At 36.3% G+C, this 21,787-nt stretch overlaps 1 protein-coding gene across 1 annotated transcript in view; it reads left to right on the forward strand.

The window, feature by feature from the left end:
• Positions 1–21,787, forward strand: part of LOC140752721 (uncharacterized) — a 50,662-nt gene that overhangs the window by 15,023 nt on the left and 13,852 nt on the right. Inside the window, exons 2-3 of the mRNA XM_073087055.1 lie at positions 13,111–13,471; positions 21,298–21,409. Of these exons, the coding sequence (XP_072943156.1) occupies positions 13,390–13,471; positions 21,298–21,409 (194 nt within the window). The 5' untranslated portion in view covers positions 13,111–13,389. The remainder of the gene's footprint in view (positions 1–13,110; positions 13,472–21,297; positions 21,410–21,787) is intronic.

Consider the following 21,787-nt stretch of genomic DNA (forward strand, 5'->3'; position numbering starts at 1 on the left):
GAACCACAAAGGGTTCTACCACCTTCAAGGTGTCCATGGGCGGCAGTAGCTTACCATCAAGTGGACTCCACGCTCGTCTGCTATACCTACATTATAAAAAAAAAGTTGGATAAAAATATTTAACATGAGTTCAAGGTACATGGTAACAGTTTTAATGGCATATTAATTTTTTATAGGCTGTTATATGAACCGGATTATTCTTGTTTATGTTAAATTAATTCAAGTAACTAATCTTACCGGTTTTTGTATGACGAGAAATATTTTTTGAAAAGTTAAAAGCGTACGGAATGGCGTGTGAAATAATGTATTTTGTACGGACTTTGCAAGACCGTTTTACATTGACCTCTCTAATGTATGGTGATTCGTTTATGGGCGAGGTCAAGTTATGTTGGATTTTCTTCCCGGATTTTCATAATAATTATCATTTTTTTTTTGTTTGTGAAGACTCACGTGGAGGAGCGGTCACCATACCGGTCTGACGCGCAAAGGGTCCCGGGTTCGATCCCCGGCCAGATAGATATCTGAATGATGAATTTAGGTTTCTGTTTCTGGGTCTGGGTGTTTGTGTATTTGTCTCTGTGTGTCCATAGCACCCACGATACAGCAAAACCTAGTGTGGGGGCTGTGAGTGTAGAAAGCGTTTTTTTTTTACTTAAACTTTCTTTTAATTTTTGTTGGAATGAATCCCCAGGAATCGGGAGGGTTTTTTTAAATTTGAACACTGCGGGGTTACTACGATCTCTTAACACAATATTATTTTAATCATACTTGTATTTTTTTTGCAGGAAATTTAACTTTTTACGCAAAATATGACAATTTCAGTTGGTTTTATACAATGGATAAGCGAAAAATTAATAAGGGTTTAAGTTTGTTCGACTGTGTATGACGAAATATTTTACTGTTTTAAGGAGGATATAAAACTTTCCTGAATTATGATGGTTTTTGCAAGATGGTGGTAGGCCCCCTGTCCTTACAAAATAATTGAAGGGTGAGAGGAGAATTCGTGGCGTCTACTAGATCCATTGAACATAGGCGATGTTGGAGAAACGCTAGTTTATGCAAGTCACAAATAGTACAAAGTGCGGTGCGTAAGGATACTGTTAGTGTTGTGTGTCGTGATATGGAACCTAGAAGAAAAAAAAAACTAGACGTAGGGTAGATAGATTAATCTACCACTAGTATTTGTCAACGGTTTCTCCCCTCCACCGCAGTTTCGCCGTGACCACGATCCATGCACCTGGGTCGAAATATCGGCAATAAAGAAATTTAAAAACGCATATCGTGAGTACCCGTTACATAATAAAATGTCTCAATTCCGCGATAATTTTAGTCTAAAATCATATAGAAACGCTCGTGTGTAGGATACCTAATGCTAATCAAATTGGACTAACCTTAGAACGCCGGTTATTCCGCCTACTTGAGATAACCATATTTTGATCGTTGGTAGGCAAAACGTTGGATAGGTTGATTATTAATAACGAGAGCTGCAGTTTTACCGTGTCCGTTTAACGCAATTGGGTCCTAGTTGTTTTCTAATACAGGAGTAGCAGACTAGCATGCAGCCCACTTGATGGTAAGTGGCTACTGCCGTCCATGGACATCTGGAATCAACCCCAGATAGGATTACATTCCTTCCTGAGATCGGCCACAGGTGCGCCGTTACCCCTGTGGACTACGCTGGAACACCTCGGATAAGTATATCTCCCTCACCACACCCTTCAAACCGGAACACAGCAGCGCTTAACACTACTGTTATAACATAAAAAGGAGTGGCGAAGGTTCCGCCGGAGTCGAACCACAACGGGTTCAAACTTCAAAAAATATATAAATTAAATGTTGTTCAAAAAATATATAAAATACTAGCTGACCCGGCAAACGTTGTGTTGCCATGTAAATAAAAAAATGTTAAGGGTGAACAACCCTTATCACTTAGGGGTATGAAAAATAGATAGTAGCCGATTCTCAGACCTAATGAATATGCATATAAAATTTGCTGAAAATCTGCAAAGCCGTTTCGGAGGAGTACGGTAACTAACATTGTGACACGAGAATTTTATATATAAGACTAGCTGACCCGGCAAACTTTGTACCGCCTCAAAATCTATTTATCAAATTTGTTTCATATAAAATATAGCCTATGTTACTCGTGGATAATGCAGCTTTCGATTGGTGAAAGAATTTTTAAAATCGGTCCAGTAGTTTTTGAGCCTATTCATTACAATCAACCAAACGAAACAAAGTTTTCCTCTTTATAATATTAGTATAGATAAATTCATAGAAAAAACACACGAATTTATTGACGATTATAATGCGTGAGTGTGTTACTAGCCTAAATTCTATATACACGTGTGGTTGATAAAAAATATATTTGTAGTAACTGGTTTTCTATTTATATTTGAGCCACTTTTGAGTTTTTATAATGTAGTATTATGTCTAAGGCCTGCTTTCATTAGTTTTGAAAGGCTTTAGAGTTTTGCTCCGCTATACAGAACTAGCTATGACCCGCGGCTACGCTCGCGGTCAGAGGTTTTTATATATGCCTCGGAAACGATACTTTTTTCGGGTTAAAGGTATCTTAAGTCCTTTTCTGATGTCCCTGTAGTTCCGGGACCAGAATAGGGCTACGGTATCCCCTGCCTGTCGTAAGAGGCGACTAAAAGGGGGCTTCCGGGTTGCAAGTGGCAAGAGTGGGAGCTCGAACCGCCCGGCTAGTGACCCCGGTAAGGACGGCGGTATGTGTGGTCGCATACCGTCGTGAACACCAGATAGTGAGGGAGGAGCGAAAACTGCTCTCCCAGGGCAGAGCCCGATCGGGGCATCGCGCTTGGAAGACTCCGGTTGCGTTCCGTCCGAATTGGAATTCACCAACAAGCGTTGAGTACGGCCACCGGGGGGGTTTTAGTGCGGTAAAAATCCCACATAACTCTGTGTAGCTCCCATGGCACCGGGTATCTTTTGAAGGGTTTTTTTTATTTAATATAGAAGTAGCAGACGAGCATGCAGTCCACCTGATGCAGTCTAACTGCCGCCCATGAACATCGGTAATCGACCTCTGATAAGGTTAGATCCCGACCGGAGGTAGGTCACAGATGCGCCGCTATCCCTGAAGATTAAGTTGGAAGGCTTCGGATATTCTACATTAGCACACCTTTCAATAATAACAATTACAGTTTCCTTCTTGATAACAAAAAAAACAATGTGAGCCGTCACGGGACGCCTGGCAGATGTGAAACATCGACATTATTTTGTAAAAGTAATATGCAGAAAAGAACATATTGTGATAGGAACTAAATAAGTCATAATGATAAAATAAAATATTACGATTTTTGCGCATGGCGACGCGTCGCCACACCGTACACACTACTGCATATAGACTGTATATGTATACCATCGTATAGCGTATTTTACGTGCGGCTATAGATGTTTCACATCAAAAAGGCTATCACTGCTTAGGAGTATCATGCAATTTGAAAAACAGTAAGTTGTAACTACGAGTACTATCACGTCTACTTCTACTTTTAATTTCCGGTTCCAGTCGCTAAGCGCAGTTACTAAAAATGTTAAAAATAGACCTCGGTTGAACGTTTCTTCACTGTACAGTTATGGGTGGGGTCCCCATGCGTCGGGGTGGAGCGGGACTACGCTGAAACTTTGTTAAGGTCGAGTTATTTTAACCTACTGTGGAAGGAAATGTTTTCAACCTTGTGAACAGACACTTAGTTAGTTTTTAGGGTTCCATGCCATTAGAGTGAAAACCGAACTTTTATCACCAAGCCTCCGCTGTCTGTCCGTTTGTCCATCTGTCACAGGGCTCTATCTCCTAAACCGTAGATAGGTAATTGATTTTTTTATAGAGCATGCATAAAGATGGCTGCTATAACAACAAATACTAAAAATAAAAATATCTCGAAGATAAATAGGGCCATCGCCATGCAAGATACCGCTACTATTCAGCGTTTTCAGTTTTTTGTTTCCGTTTTTCAAAGTTTTTCAATTTTCGGTTGCAGTCGCTAAGTTACTCAAAATATTAAAATAGACCTCGGTTGAACGTTTCTTCACTGTACAGTTATGGGTGGGGTAGGGCAGGACTGCGCTGAAACTTTAAAACTCGGAAAAGTCTTTGTTAAGGTCGACCTTTTTAGGGTTCCATTATAGTCCGCGTTAAACGGCTAGTCCGCTGTAAATATATAAATGAATCGCGTCGCCATAGAAAATTGTATGACTACACCTGCCCGCAACAACTTCAGAGCGAACTTGTAGTTTGGCGCTGACTATACTAAGCCTCCGCTGTCTATCCGTCTGTCTGTGACATGGCACTATCTCGTGAACCGTAATAGATAGACGCTTGAAATTATTTTAGTTTTATTGTTTTTCATAATATAGGAGTAGCAGACGAGCATGCAGTCCACCTGATGGTAAGTTGCTACTGCCGCCCATGGATATCTGTAATCAACCCCAGATAGGATTAGATATTCCCACCTGAGGTCGGTCACAGATGCGCCGCTACCCCTGAGGACTAAGCTGGAACGCCTCGGAAAAGTCTGTCTCCCTTACCACACCCTTCAAACTGGAACACAACAGCGCCTAACACTGCTGTTATTAGGTAGAAATAGGTGTGGTATGTATAACGGTGGCCGCTATAACAACAAATACTAAAAGTAAAAAAAAGTTTGAATATAAATGTTAGTGGCCATACAAGAAGCCGCAAATTTTTGCTATTTTTCACCCTAACTATTGAACTGCAATAGGTAGACAGTTGCAATAGGTAGACAGTTCAAATTTTTACAATGCATTTACTTCAATGGCTGCTATAATAAAAAATAAAAAAATATGAAAATTTTGGTGGTACGGGACCGTCAGTGTGAGAGTTCTCGCACTTGGCTATTTTTACAACTTACACTTACGCCCATAGATTAGTAAAGATACTTCGCCGCCTTGAAATTGAATGAAGCCACAAACGGCTTATTAGTAAGTTCTTTTTTTGAATTCTTGACAAATAAAAACATTTTTAGAGAAAATTTACGAATAAATAACTAATACTGCGTAATTTACATAATAAATAAATAATTATTTCAAATATTTTAGGGACATTTTAGCACGGAGACGTGGCAAAACTTTTTTACGCAACTATTTCAATTCTCAAAACTGGTTACATTTTCTTGTTATGAGTAATCTTTACTAATCTATGCTTACGCCTATCAGTTATAATCATCTTAACTATTATTAGGAAATAATTGACTAATTTTGAACATAGAAAATTTTGTTACGCTATTTAAATGGTATCCCGGCAATACCGAAAGCGTATCAACCCTACTTAAAGTTGTGTCGGACATTTTGGCGTTTTTTTTAAATGTGACGTAATCATAACGGTCTAAAATTAGATCCGTTTTCAAGGTCGTGCGTACGATTGCTATTTTTGTAGTGTTAAGAAGCTTAAGCGATTTACCCGTTGCTTAGCAAGATTATAAGTACTATACTATGTTCATTAAGTCATCGATAAAAAATTAGAATTTCTTTCTAATCTCATCAATAATAATCCTTAATAATCCGCCATTTCTTATTAACTGATTAGGGATTAGGAGGGTAATGTTTTATGAGCATATGTATATATGTAAGTCTAATCTTTGACGCTATGGTTGTGGCTAATGATGTGCCGAGTCGGCCATTTTTGATATTCGAATACTTTACTCATATAAAAAAGAATCGAGTCAGTACTCGAGTTAGTTATGTACTCGAGTACTTTTTAACACAGTCTAATAGCACGACGAATAAATATGGTTCAAAAAACAAAAAAACACGCTTTTATGATAAAATCAAGTAAAAAGTAGAAAATAATTTTCAATCATAGTCCAAAAAACTAAAAAACATGTTTTTATGATAAAATCAAGTAAAAAGTGGAAAATAATTTTCAATCTAAGAATCAATTAAGGAACAGCAATTAGTGTAATTGTGAAAAAAGCGTGGGGTGCACCATTTATCAGGTTCGAAAAGCGCCCTACACTTTTTCCACAATTATACTGTTCCTTAATTGATTCCTAGATTGAAAATTATTTTCTACTTTTTAGTTGATTTTATCATAAAAGCGTGTTTTTTAGTTTTTTGAACTACATTTATTTTATTAATTTTTAGTATTTGTTGTTATAGCGACCATCATTATGCATCGACTGTAAAAAAATCAAGTGTCTATCTATTACGGTTTAAGAGATAAAGCCCTGTGACTCACGAACAGACAGCGAAGGGTTTCGTTTACCCTTTGATTACGGAATCCTAAAAATCATTCTATAAGATGGCATTATAGACATGTTTCAGTACATTTGAGTTATAGGGAAATAACATTATTATTTTTCAAAACTAAAAATTAATCTAGTAACTTTACGTGAACTTTCTCTAAGGCGCTTTCTCTCGCCTCGAAAATCGTTAATCCTGAGGATGTTGATAAGGACAATGGTACAAAATTATAAAAATCGTGTATTGTCATCGGCTTTTGCTAATTTTTCAAAATTTTTAATTAACCTGAACGTTCAAAGTGGATAGGGTTCAAAGATTCCGTTACTCTGTTACGTACATACATAACATACGTACATACATAACATACATACATACATGCATACAACCCAAGCTAATAAAAGCGTGTTAAAAAGCTTGAAAATAAATTTGGGTCACTATACCAGAATCCGCTATATTTTTGCGTTTTTATCTTTATCTATTGAACAATAACATAGTAATAGATACACAATTACACATTGTAAAATTTCACAATGCATTTTTACCCGACTGCCAAGGAAGGGTTATGTTTTTCGCGCGTATCTTGTATGTTTGTCACTCTTTATTTGGTCGGATCTAACAAACGGCTGGATGAATTTGGACAATTAAGGTGTCATTATATTCGTCTCAATGACCCGAGTGTCTTTAGATACGTGTTAGAAAAAAAAATCAAAATGGCGGATTTTTGGCCCAAAATTCTCTTCTATGGCTACTAGGATAACAAACATCAAAGATAAACTTAGTATTAGGGTATCCTTGGGTACGGAACTCTAAAAAAATAAAATTTGGTGGTACGGAACCCTCCGTGCGCATACGACTCGCACTTGGCATGTTTGTTATATTATTCTAAGAATATTACATAGTTTTCCACCGGACCGCGTCGCCATCTTGACTGTGCGTGAGATCGCTAGGCGCTCTAGAAAGTTGTATGTGATAGTTTTACTATTATACCTATGTACGACTTTGCAATGTCTGTTTAAAATTATATAAAAATATGAGTAACATTGAGAAATTTAAAATCCTTACTAATATTATAAATCCGAAAGTAACTCTGTCTGTCTGTCTGTCTGGTTGTCTTTTCTTCACGTCTAAACCACTGAACCGATTTTAATGAAATTTTGTACAAAGATAGTCTAAAACCCAAGAAAGGACATAGGATAGTTTTTATCCCGGAAATCCCACGGGAACTAGGGATGGCGATCTAAGATCTATTAATCAGAGAATCGATCTTTTGGATCAAAAAGTCGATTATTTTAATCGATATTAGTAAGGATTGAATCGTAAACTATGCATTTGATCAAGTTATGATCTTTAGCAAAGTTGAAGGTACGAATTTTCAGTTTTATGTATGTTAGTATATTATTTTCTTTTAAACGCGGGCGAAGCCGCGGGCAAAAACGAGTGTTTCTAATTCTTTTTAATTTTTTTCTTTTCTCTCGGAGGCTTACATGTGGTCGGTTACAAATTCAATGATACCCCTGCGGGAGTATCGCCCGTTAAAAGTACTTAATCTATGTAGTTTAAAAATACAATAAATAATATACTTGATCTTTGTAAAAAAAAGTTTTGAAAGGTATGTGAAGTCTGCCAACACACACTTGGCCAGCGCGGTGGACTATGGCCTAATCCTTCTCATTCTGAGAGGAGACCCGTGCCCAGCAAGACAGTAGTGGGTTCATGATGATGAATGAAACTACATTTTGAACTGGAACACTGCCGCGTTAGGTTGCTAAAAGACACTGTTACCAAATGTTACCAATTGTTCTACCACCTTTAATTTTCAAAATAAAATTTAATTTACTTAATCTACTGTCATAATTATGGTGAAATTTGTTAACTTATATTTTGTGATAGTATTTAAATAGCAAACGAGCTTGCAGTCCACCTGATGGTAAGTGGCTACTGCCGCCCTTGGACATCTGTAATCAACCCCAGATAGGATTAGATATTCCTACCTGAGCTCGGCCACAGATGCGCCGCTACCCCTGAGGACTAAGCTGGAACACCTTAGAAAAGTATGTCTCCCTTACCACACCCTTCACACCGGAACACAGCAGCGCCTAACACTGCTGTTATTAGGTAGAAATAGGTGTGGCGGTGGTGCCGCCGGAATCGAACCACAATGTGTTCTGTCTTCTAAAAATTTATCTACTGGCATATGCCGTAATAAATTAAATAAAGAAATACAATAGCTAAATTAAACTTAACTAAGTATGCCATAGACAATATAAGCGCGCGATTAACTTTTTGCGGCCATCTTGCAAAAGTATAGAGATTTTTACCTTTTTGCTTTAAACATTTTCTCTTCTGGAAAACTGCTTTCAACACGAGACCTTGACATGTGGTCGTTTTTGTGTGGTATTAGACCTTGTTGCTCAAGAAATAGGGTTCGTTGTGGTGTAGAGTGGTGTATGGGATTAGTGTGGGACTGTCCCTGTAGTTTCGGGACCAGAATAGGACTACGGTATCCCCTGCCTGTCGTAAGAGGCGACTAAAAGGGGGCTTCCGGGGTTGCGGGTGGCAAGAGTCCCGTCACGGCACCGGGTACCTTTTGAAGATTTCTCCCTCGTAAACAAAAAAAACAAGAAAAAAATGGCATAGTGTGGGTGGCAAACCACCTAATGGAAAGTGGCTACTGCCGCCCGTGGACAGATGTCCAGATTACAGATGTAATCACAGATACAATCAGAGTCCTACTCTAGGTCAACCTCACGCCGCTACTCCTGACTAATGGAATGCGTCGAAAGAGTATGTCTCCCTTACCACACCCTTCCAACCAGAACACAGCAGCGCTTAACATTCCTGTTAGTAGGCAGTAATAGGTGTCGCGGTGGTGCCGCCGGAGTCGACCATCTTTTAAAGGGTGGGTGTATGCGTGTGGGCATCGGCCCACTATTGGCCCACTGCTGGGCATGAGTCTTAGAAGGAAATAGTTTCCTTCTAAGACTCAGTACACTGATGGCCGGGGTCCAAACAAACTACGCGAAATGACATACATACATACATGCATGCATACATATATACTTACATTCGTAAATATATATATATATACATACATATATACACACAAAAACATTACTCTCCGTACTCGGGTAAAACAGTGCCTACCAGGGATACGAACCCGGATCTTTAAGGGTAAAGCCCACAAAATAACTCGAGTTCAAGTTACAATTTTTCTAAGAAGGTATCATAAAATGAAACGAAAGAATACCTACAATTGCTTTATTGGTATTTATTAACACCTTTCTTGGAAATGACGTGTAACATATCGCTAGTTTGCAAAATATACGCTTATTATTAATATTCAATCTATCTAATGTTTTGCCGACCAAAGATTGACAATTAATAATGTCTTCATAAGTACTATTTTTTTTATAATATAGGAGTAGCAGACGAGCATGCAGTCCACTTGATGGTAAGTGATCTCTGCTGCCCATGGACATCTGTAATCAACCCCAGATAGGATTAGATATACCTACCTGAGGTCGGCCACAGGTGCGCCGCTTTTCCTAAGGCACACGTTGAGGCTCCCTTACCACCTTCAAACTAGAACACAGTAGAGCTTAACACTGCTGTTATAACAGAAATAAGTGTGACGGTGGTGCCGTCGGAGTGGAAACAAAGTTCTACTATTCCAACCTTTGTAACCGTGAATGAATAACGTCTCTTTCAATCTCCCATTCATTCAATCTTCAGACGCACTATTTAGTTAGAACCAAAGGAATATTCCATCAATTGAGTCATTCGGAAAAAAATTGACATTCAAACATGGCCATGGAAATGTTTTAGATAAAAACTCCTGAACAGCGAATGATTATACTATTTTACTGAGCAATACGGTTGAAATTCGCTTTGTGGAGGACCTGGGTTCAAATTCCATGCACGGACATGACACTTCACATATGCACGGAGAGACAAGATATGGTCCACCTCGGGTTGGCATCTAACCTTGATTACAGATGTCCATGGGTGGCAGTAGCCACTTCCCATCAGGTGATGCATACACGTCTCATTATCTTCATTACTGTCCCACTGCTGGGCACGGGTCTCCTCTCAGAATGAGAAGGATTAGGCCATAGTCCACTGCGCTGGACAAGTGCGAATTGGTAGACTTCACATATCTTAGAAAACTTTTATTTTAAGATTTCTCAGGTATGCAGGTTTCGGTAATTATGCAGTTTGGTTACTTTTGCGAAAATCAATGCAATATTTTTTTTTTTAGCATGTGTGGCTTCAATTAGCCACCATTGATGATATTCCGTCGGGGGAGACTAACATTTCCTATTGAATTGGTTAGGTTAGGTTGGAACATATAAGACAATATAAAACTAAGCGAGCAGGGCGCGGGAGCGCCCTGCGAGCGGGTGGGTTCAATCCAGACCTTACCTTTATTCATGATCACGTTTATACAATTTTATATTATATTAATATAGACTTTTGTATGTCATCACTAAAAAGGGTGAAAAAAAGGTAATTATGCAATGTTAGTCTCCCCCGACGGAATATCATCAATGGTGACTAATTGAAGCCACACATGCTAAAAAAAAAAATATTGCATTGATTTTCGCAAAAGTAACCAAACTGCATAATTACCCAGGTTTCCTCACAATGTTTTCCTTCACCGTTAAAGCAAGTGATAATTATTTTCTAATACGCACATAACTTTGAAAACTCAGGTGCGTGACTGTGTTTGAACCTCGGACCCTTTAATCAAGAGGCCGAGTTTCTTAACCACTAGACTATCACTGTGCGTTCTGCATTCTCGTCTGCTACTCCTATATTATAAAACTTATCTATTTAACCATTACAATTTCGATTGAAAACTAAAAAATATTTCGACTTCGAAAAACATGTTATCAACATTTTTGGAACCGATAACCCAGTCACAGTTCGGCCCCTTATCACAAAATTGACTCACTCCAATTTTCTGGTGGAATATTTTTAGAAATATGTAAATATTTTATTAATATTAGCTGACCCGGCAAACGTTGTGTTGCCATATAAATAAAAAAATGTTAAGGGTGAACAACCCTTATCACTTAGGGGTATGAAAAATAGATAGTAACCGATTCTCAGACATACTGAATATGCATATAAAATGTGGTGAAAATCGGTAAAGCCGTTTCGGAGGAGTACGGTAACTAACATTGTGACACGAGAATTTTATATATAAGATATGTGAGTATGTGACACGTGAAGCGAAAACTTCGGATCTCTTTTTACTTGACTATGGAGGGTAAAATTTTAGGGGTCCGTACCCAAAGGGTAAAAATAGAATCCTATTACTAAGGCTCTGCTGTCTGTCAGTGAAACGCTGCTGTTATGGGGCAGAAATAGTTGTGGCGGTGGTGACGCCGGAGTTGGACCATAAAATGGCATTCAAAATAACTCTTGTTAATGCTACGTAAACATTTAATTATTGACATAGTAATAATCTAATTAATATACGCCACATGTTTTAATACATTCAATTCAATACAAATAATTTTGAAGATGGTAGAACCCTTTGTGGTTCGACTCCGGCGGCACCACCGCCACACCTATTTCTGTTATAACAGCAGTGTTAGGCGCTGCTGTGTTCCGGTTTGAAGGGTGTAGTAAGAGAGACAGGCTATTCCGAGGCGTTCCAGCTTAGTCCTCAGAGGTAGCGGCGCATCTGTGGCCGACCTCAAGTAGGAATACCAAATCCTATCTGGGGTTGATTACAGATGTCCATGGGCGGCAGTAGCCACTTACCATCAGATGGAGTGCATGCTCGTCTGCTACTCTTATATTATATAACAAAAAAAAACATTCGAATCACACACAACACCGGCACAATTTCAGAAAAGATTATTTAAATTTTTACATACAACGTCGCCGCTATCGCCCCAAAAATTTTTTTGTAAACGTTTGCTATAGATTTTGGAGTTATTTGTCGAGCTCCAAACTAGTGATAAGGTGTTATCAGTGTCGTTTGTTTATTTCGTTTGAATCGACCCCAGTTTGACCGACGTCAATATCAAAATGTCATTATAACGTACTCTATAATAATAAATAACTAAATCTAAATAATAATTCGCCAAGTACGAGTCGAACTCGCACGTGGAGGCTTCCGTACCACCAAATGTGCATTATTTTTAATCATTTTAAATTGTTCTTATTTGTATTTATTACTAGTTGACCCGGCAAACTTTGTACCGCCTTAGAATCTATTTATGAAATATATTTTCATATTTACTCACCTTTTAAATCTTCCCTGGACTTCCACAAATTATTCGAAACTAATATTAGCTAAAAGCCAGTAGCGGTCCAGCCGTTCTCGAGTTTTAGCGAGACTAGCTAACAGCAATTGATTTAGATTTATATTATATATATATATATATATAATGGCAGTTATAGTAGTAAACGCATTGTAAAATTTTCAATTGTCTTCCTAGTACGGTTAAACAGTTAGATCGAAAAATGCCGAAAAATACCGGTTTGTTGTATGGAGACCCCCTTTAATATTCAACTTTATTTTATTCTTAGTATTTGTTCTTATAGCGGCCACCGTTATGCATGCTCTGTAAAAAATTTCAAGTATCTATCTATTACGCTTCCGGAGATATAAGCATGTGACAGACGGACAGACAGCAAAGTCTTAGTAATAGGTTCCGTTTTTATTAGGGTTCCGTACCAAAAGGGTAAGGGTAAATTGGTGAAAATCGGTAAACCCGTGTCGGAGGAGTACGGTAACTAACATTGTGACACGAGAATTTTATATAAAAGATTATTTTATTTTTAAATCAGACTGTTATATTATAGTGTTTATTAATGTTTGTTATTAACTTCATGATATTAAAGATTTGTTTTTTTTTGTTACAGGTAAAAAGAAACCACCGGAAGCCTACATTCCAAACTAAACTCAAGTACCTTCACTGAAATTAGGATTTTTATTAGGTTAACTAAAAAAAAAAACAAACTATAATATATAAAAATCGACCAAAATTTTCTACCAAACTATATTTTATACCAACGCGTGTACCTAACTTTAAAACTCTTCCTCTAGCCTGCCTTAAACCAAAGTTCGTGTGTATTCGTGTATATTCGTGTACATTCGTGTTTATTCGTGTATATTCGTGTGTATAATTTCGCGGTGTCATCATGGTGCCCCAGCAGTACTGTCTCAGGTGGAAACACCACCATTCAAATGTGCAGAGCATGTTTGCCCAACTGCTGGAGAAAGGTTAGTATTCGTTTTCTTATAATACATAAGTAGAAGACGAGCATGCAGCCCATCTGATGGTAAACTAACCGCCCATGGACATCTGTAATCAACTCCAGATAGGATTAGATATTCCTACCTGAAGTCGGCCACAGATGCGCCGCTACCCCTGAGGACTAAGCTGGAACGCCTCGGAAAAGTCTGTCTCCCTTACCACACCCTTCAAAACGGAACACAGCAGCGCCTAACACTGCTGCTATAACAGAAATGTAAATGTGGCGGTGGTGCCGCCAGAGTCGAACCACAAGGGGTTCTACCACCAAGGGTTCAAGTGGTTGGGTTGGGAGTGACGTCGGCTAATTACTACCCTTTTCGGTCGGGGTTTTTTTGATAGTTATTAGTTTTACAGCATCAATTTGTCAATTAAAAACAATTGAAAACTAGTAAAAAGACCATTACATAGTACACATATAAATTAAAAATAAAGTATTGTTTAAAATTTAAAGATCCACAGACAACTTTTTGAGTTTAGCAAATAGCAATATATGGAAGTGGATTTTTTATGTATAAAAAGTTGTGATCCAAAAACTGTTTTTTTCTGAATATACGAGAATAATCGTCTGACATTTAGAAAAATGTAAAGGTGAACGTTGTAAAGACTAGATACCGGGTTTAGCATGAATACAAAGAACTAGTATTGAATAGAAATGTCCAAATTTATAGATTTTTATCTTTCGACTATTAATAAATAATAATTTAATCAAATCCCAGGCACGCACCTCTGAATTTTCAAAGTTATGTGCGTATTAGAAATTAATTATCACTTGCTAAACGGTGAAGAAAAACATCGTGAGGAAACCTGCATACCTGAAAGATTTATAAAAAAAAGTGTGTGTGTGTCAGCTACGACGCACGATTGGAGTTTACTCCTTACGAACGATAATTATGATATATATCGAATAGAAAATAGTTAATGACGTTTTAATGTTTTATATATTGCTAATTATTTTTATTGTAATAATTGCTTTCATATGGGATTTGAACTTACTGTATTTTAAATTAATACTTACTTACTTCACGTCACTAGTACAAAAAAATAAAATTATGACATTTCTATTCAGTGACTTCACTGGTGTTGCGCGTAAAGTGTGGATATATATGTTTGTCTCTTTCTACGTAACGCCTCAACTTTTCGTGTTACACTTGATTTTACTCCTCATAAAATTTCCGTACCGGGCCTTATAACTCAAATCGTTTCTTAAGGAGTAAACTCCAAAAAAATCTTAAAGGTATATGAAGTCTACCAATACGCACTTGGCCAGCGCGGTGGACTATGGCCTAATCCTTCTCATTTTGAGAGAGACTCGTGCCCAGCAGTGGGACAGTAATGGGTTGTTGATGATGATTGAAATGTTATAAATTTGGTCCTTACGTGCAAAAGTTTCAAGATGCCATTTTAATTTTTGGATGTCATGTGTATGTGGTTAGTGTGAAGCGAAAACCAAGTAGTTGGATTCGGTGTTCAGTCGCCATCTTGAAAATGGAGTAAAAAATGTTTTCTTGCTGTATTAGGCAAACTATTTGTTATACAAAAAAAAATGTTAGAACAATTATGGTCTCTAATTTAATTGTCTACAATTTTGATTTAATACTTTTTGTTGTACAACGAAAAATAATAATAATAACGAAAAATAATAATAACGAAAGTAGGTTATTTGACTTATTACTTTTTTACATAAAAACTAGCTGACTCGGCAAACGTTGTGTTGCCATATAAATTAAAAAATGTTAAGGGTGAACAACCCTTATCACTTAGGGGTATGAAAAATAAATAGTAGCCGATTCTCAAACCTACTGGATATACATATAAAATTTGCTGAAAATCGGTAAGGCTGTTTCGGAAGAGTACAGTAACTAACATTTTTAACAGAATTTTAGATATAAGAACCTTTTCCCACGGACTAAATTGTGAATCTAAACCATTCTCAAGTCCCCTTGAACACACACAACAAATTTCATCAAAATCAGTCCAGTCGTTAAGGAGGAGTTCAGTGACATACACACGCACATAAGAAATATATATATAAAGATATCATTGGATAATTTTGATTATTACAAAAATTAAAAACTTTAAACGTGGAACTTGAAGAATCGCTTATGATGCAACAAATAACTGTGAAAGCATAAAACTTTTTCTTTTTACTTTTTTTCTAGCTCATACAATCGTAGCAACCAGTGACTATATAAAATGCAACTTATTATTATAAAAATAACACAAAATAATTAATTAAAACCTTATGTATAATATTCTCGTGTCACAATGTAAGTTACCGTACTCCTCCGAAACGGCTTTACCGATTTTCACCAATTTTTCTATGCATATTCAGTAGGTCTGAGAATCGGCTACTATCTATTTTTCATACCCCTAAGTGACAAGGGTTGTTCACCCTTAACATTTTTTTATTGTGTTATTAAACGTTTTGTTGCCATATGGCAACGTTTGCCGGGTCAGCTGGTAATACTATAAAAATAATACAAAAAAATTAAAACAACACTAATAATGACATAATTTGAATAGATTTATAGCAACTGTTTCAGAAATAAATATCGTGCCATCTCTACTTGTTCGTAGCTCTATGGAAAAGCGCACTCGGTTACAGAATAAATTAAGAATTTGAATTTAAAAATTTGTAATTTTGATTTTGGCATTTTGAAAATCCGACCCGTCTATCTAGTCTTGAATGTGGTGTTCAAAACAGCTTATCTGTAGGTCAATCAAGATCAAATTATTATTATACTTTTAAATATATAAGTGGATGTTTGTTTCGATAAAGAATATAAAAGAAAATGGCCGATTTTCTATGGTTTTCTCTCTACCATATTATTGGAACAAATTCGTCATTCTACATTTGTAGATTCAAACTAGTGATCTTAGTTATGAACTAATTAAGGTATGAAATTTTTGTCCCTGTAGTTCCGGGACTAGAATAGGGCTACGGTATCTCCTGCCTGTCGTAAGAGGCGACTAAAAGGGGACTTCCGGGGTTGCGGGCGGCAAGAGTGGGAGCTCGAACCGCCCGGCCAGCAACCCCGGGATGGACGACGGTATGTGTGGTCGCATACTGTCGTCCATCCAAGCTCACTTGGGCGGAGCCAGACGGGGTCACGCGCCAAGTGGACTCCGGTTGCGTTCTGTTGGGGATCCCGGAGTCCTCTAAGCAGCGCCGAGGACGGCCACCGGGGGGGTTTTAGTGCGGTAAGAATCCCACATAACCCCGTGCCGCTCCCACGGCATAGGGTACCTTTTGAAGATTTCCCCCTCGTCAACAAAAAAAACGGTATGAAATTTCAAGGAATTGTAAAAGTAAAGATAATACTAAAGTAGGTAATTAATAGGGTTCCTTACCTAAAGGTTAAAAACGGAACTCTATTTCTAAGCTGTTTCTATTCTTTCTCCGCTGTCTGTCCGTCTATTACAGAGCTCTATCTCCTGAACCGTAATAAATTGTTTTTTTTACAGAATATGTATGGCTGGCCGCTATGACTAAAAAAAATACTAAAAACAAAAATATTTTCAAACAAAATGGTACACGAAACCGCTATTTTTCGACGTTTTTCGCTTTATCTATTGAACCGTAATAGGTAGACTCTTCAAATTTTCACAATGCTTCACTTCAATGGCTGCTATACTAACAAATATGTAATAAAAATAAAAAAGCCTGTTAAAAATATGAAAATGTTGGCGTTACGGAACCCTTCGTTTGCGAGCTCGACTCGCACTCGGCCAATTATTTTTACATCACGATTTCTTGCGGTTACATCATTATATTTTTCAAAGTGCGATATATAATTTTTTGTTCTATTCTATTTTATATGCTTTATTTGCATAAAACATACCAACACACGATTAATTAAGTTAATGGCCAATAAAATTATAATATTGAATAAAAAAACGGAATTTTTTGAATGTCTTTTGTGGATTTATTTAAAGATAACAGTAAGCTTTGCTGTGACTTAGTCTGTATTTAATTGGTACAGAATTAAATGGAATAAAATATTCTGTTCCCTAGTAAATTTAAATGTAGTGCTCGCCATATGACAATTTATATTAAGTATGCAGAAATTATCAAATGTCCATTTTTGATACAAAGCTGCTAAATTGTTCAAACTTCTTTTAATAGACTAACTTACACCTTACAAAGACTTATAGCAGTTGTTAATAATCGATCTATTCAATTGTTGTCTACTAAAGATGGCAATTTGACAATTTCTATTGAGCAAAAATTGTCAAAAGTTTCTTTGCTAGGCAAAACGTAGATTAATTTTCTAGACGCGTTTTACAAACCGTCACAGCTCAACACTAGGATTTCGTGCATTGTGCGTGCCATGGACACACACACACAAAGACGAATACACGAACACCCAGACCCGGAAAAGATATCCAAATTCATCATTCAGATGTCCATTTAACCGGAAATCGAACTCAGAACACTGCGTGTCAGACCGGTATTGTCACCGCGCCATCACGCCGGTCGTTGGATAGATTAATTATTAATAAGCGTTAATCGTGTAAGCTATCTCTTGATCAAGCGACATCAAATAGTCTTAAGCATTAAAATTTCCTCAAGATATTTACATGGCTTCTATGCCAAATGTTAATTTCAAATTCAAATCATTAATTGCCTGAAAATGGGTAAGTACAATTTATCGACGGTAATAGAATAGGTTCGCCAAATTCCACCTGTCAAGGCATGCAATTTATAATGGGTTACAATTCATTATTATATTAATTTACATGTACATTTACGTTATGTTACTCAGATAAAACCGTAGTGAAAGGCGAAAATTGTCCAAAAATAGACGGAATCTAGAACAAGTTCATTAACGTCTATAAATAGTTTTTAGGACATCGAAATTGCGATATGCGCTATGATGGAATGGACCTATTCGCAGCATTCTACATATGTATTTGTTTATTATGTTTGAGCTGCTTTTTATAATATACTAGCTGACCCGACAAACTTTGTACTGCCTCAAAATCTATTTATCAAAAAAGTGTGTGTGTGTCAGCTACGACGCACGATTGGAGTTTACTCCTTACGAATGATAATTATGATATATATCGAATAGAAAAAAGGGTAGGTAAATGAACGCATCTGCTAAAATGATAAGAGAAACAAACATATATCTGTAATTATTCGGATTATTTATATTACTTCAATAATGCGTATTACATAAAGTATGTTACAAAATAATATAAAATAGCGCCATCTAGTGGCAAGTTTTATAAATTGTAAGTTTGCAAGTTTATCAATCTATGTATTTTGGTTCCAAATATTATAATGGTAACTTAATATAATTGTTTATATTAAAGTAAATTTTAATATAATATAATTATTTATATTTAAAACAATGTTAAACGTTTTATAACTTAAAACTTAATAATTATAATTTCTTTGCCATCTATAAAATATCCTTGTTGCAATTTACGGATGAAATTTATATGAGACTCAATAAACATGTTATTATATGTAATTTGGATTGTTTCTGAATGTTTTATAATTCTAGAATTAATTTAAAACGTATTGCTAATTTTATATAACTTATTTTGAACATAATTCATTAGCAATAATTCTGTAATAAATATTAAATAATACTGTTTTGATTTTGCCCGTTTATCGTTGATAGATGGTGCTGATCAATAATGCATCCATTTTTATAAGTTAAATTAATATATCAGTAACTTACAAAAGCCTCTTTATGTTAAAAACTTATTTTGCTAATATTATATCTTATTCAATTGCTTACTGATTTTATATGTTACTCTTCTTTAAAAACGTTCATAAAAGATTGTTAATCATATTATGGCGCCAATGTTCATATTTTCACAGTGTTTATAAATGATCAAACCTATAACTTAATTTATGCAAAAATGTAAACAAATTAGTTAATGACGTTTTAATGTTTTATATATTGCTAATTATTTTTATTGTAATAATTACTTTCATATGGGATTTGAACTTACTGTATTTTAAATTAATAAAAGCACTCTTGATTCATATTTTGGTTTCCGTTACGCCTCAACTTTTCGTGTTACACTTGATTTTACTCCTCATAAAATTTCCGTACCGGGCCTTATAACTCAAATCATTTCTTAAGGAGTAAACTCCAAAAATATTTCATATAAAATATAGCCTATGTTACTCGTGGATAATGTAGCTTTCGAATGGTAAAAGAATTTTTAAAATCGGTCCAGTAGTTTTTGAGCCTATTCATTACAATAAAAAAAAAAAAAACAAAGTTTTCGTCTTTATAATATTAGTATAGATGAGTAGTCGACGAGTCAAGCCACTGTTGTTCGACTCCGGCGGCACCACCGCCACACTTATTTCTGTTATAACAGCAGTGTTAAGCGCTGCTGTCTGGTTTGATGGGTGTGGTAAGGGAGACATGCTTTTCCGAGGCGTTCCAGCTTAGTCCCCAGGGGTACCGGCGCATCTGTGGCCGACCTCGGGTACGAATATCTAATCCTATCTGGGGTTAATCACGAATGTCCATGGGCGGCAGTAGTCATTTACTCTTTACTCTATTTATCATATTATAAAAAAATGAGTGATGTTAATCAATATTCATTCTCAGTATAGAGTCCTTAAAATTATGATATGAGTTAAGAAATTAAAATGAAAGTTCATTAAAAATGCAAATAAAACTAATGCATCATGTTGCAATGGACTGGTTTCGGATTTGATTTCGGATAAAAACCTATTTTGAAATCTGTGTCAGAATATTGCTTAGCTTAGTAGATACTAGTTTTATACTGCAGTTGCAGTCGTGCAATAATGTACGTATACTTAGTACAAAGTAAAATGAAAAATAATTCGCCAAGTACGAGTCGAACTCGCACATGGAAGCTTCCGTACCACCAAAGTTTATTATATTTTCTTATTTTTATGAAATAACCATATTAAAATATGTTTTATTGTTCTTAATTGAATTTATTATAACAGCAGTTATAGTAGTAAACGGATTGTAAAATTTTCAACTGTCTTACTAGTACGGTGTAACAGTTAGATCGAAAAATACCGGTTTCTTGTACGGAGACCCCCTTTAATTTTAAACTTTATTTTATTTTTAGTATTTGTTGTTATAGCGGCTACCGCTATGCATCCTCTGTAAAAATTGGAGGTTCTATCTATTACGGTCCCGGAGATATAGCCCTGTGACAGATGACAGACAGCGAAGTCTTAGTAATAGGGTTCCGTTTTTAGCCCTTTGGGTACGGAACCCTAAACATAAACAAAAAAAATCTGACTGTTTAAAAATAATTAACTGACTAGGCAAGTAATATAGTCCATGTCACTCCCAAAATCTAGACGAATCCAACGACACCTCATATGTTAAAATACGTCAAGCTGTAGAGCGTACTAAAAATGAACAAGAATACAAGCGCTCGGGAAACATTACCCTCCTCAAATGGGGTGAAAAATTGAAGTTGTAGATTCCACACAAGAGTGAAACCTTCCTAATATCAGTTCAACTCCGGAGGCACCACCTCCACACCTATTTAGACATTCTAACAACAATTTATTTTGGTTTGAAAGGTGTTAGCGCAGATAAATTTATATTAGGTATTCCAACTTAGTCCTCAGGGGGTAGCAACGTATCTGTGGCCGACTATAAATTAAAAGTCCAGTCGCCAGTAACCATTTAACATCAGGCGGACGGCATACTAGTTTATTACTTCAGTTACACTGCTATAAAACAGCAATCTATCCAAAGCATTCGACACTCAATCCTGTTCAATTCTATGCTAAAATAATTGAAGTTTTCTTTTGTTTTAATTTCAGAACGATTCTGCGATGTAACGCTGTACTGTTCGCCAAATTTTGCAACCCAAGTGCCGAATAAGGATACGGTGGATCCGCAAAATATACGTGGGGTGTCCCTCAGGGCACACAGGTTGGTCCTGTACTTTTCATATTAAGAATTCTAATTAAATTTTTAATTTTACTCGTAAAACCTGTACATGTGTAGGCTTAATGTAATTTGAAGGCATTCTTGTAACTCATATACTAAAAGGAATTAGTTATAGAGATTAATTGAACACATATTACAATATTTTACGTAATAATTTCACAGTTCAATCGGTTATGTGTAATTGTTAAAATTTTGTTGCGAAATTCGACATAATATACAGGCTAAATATTTCAACTTTGCGTAACTCCTTTTAGTATATGTTGCTAATCTGAATTTCGGAATTCTCCACCCACGCACATTTGAAAAATTCACCCTGTATAAAAAATACAAAGTGAATATATAATATACGTTGTATCTCAG

This window comes from Epargyreus clarus, unplaced genomic scaffold (genome assembly GCF_041222505.1).
Source record: "Epargyreus clarus isolate Ecla_fem2 unplaced genomic scaffold, WU_Ecla_fem_2.2 ptg000025l, whole genome shotgun sequence".
In the NCBI taxonomy this organism is placed as follows: Eukaryota; Metazoa; Arthropoda; class Insecta; order Lepidoptera; family Hesperiidae; genus Epargyreus; species Epargyreus clarus.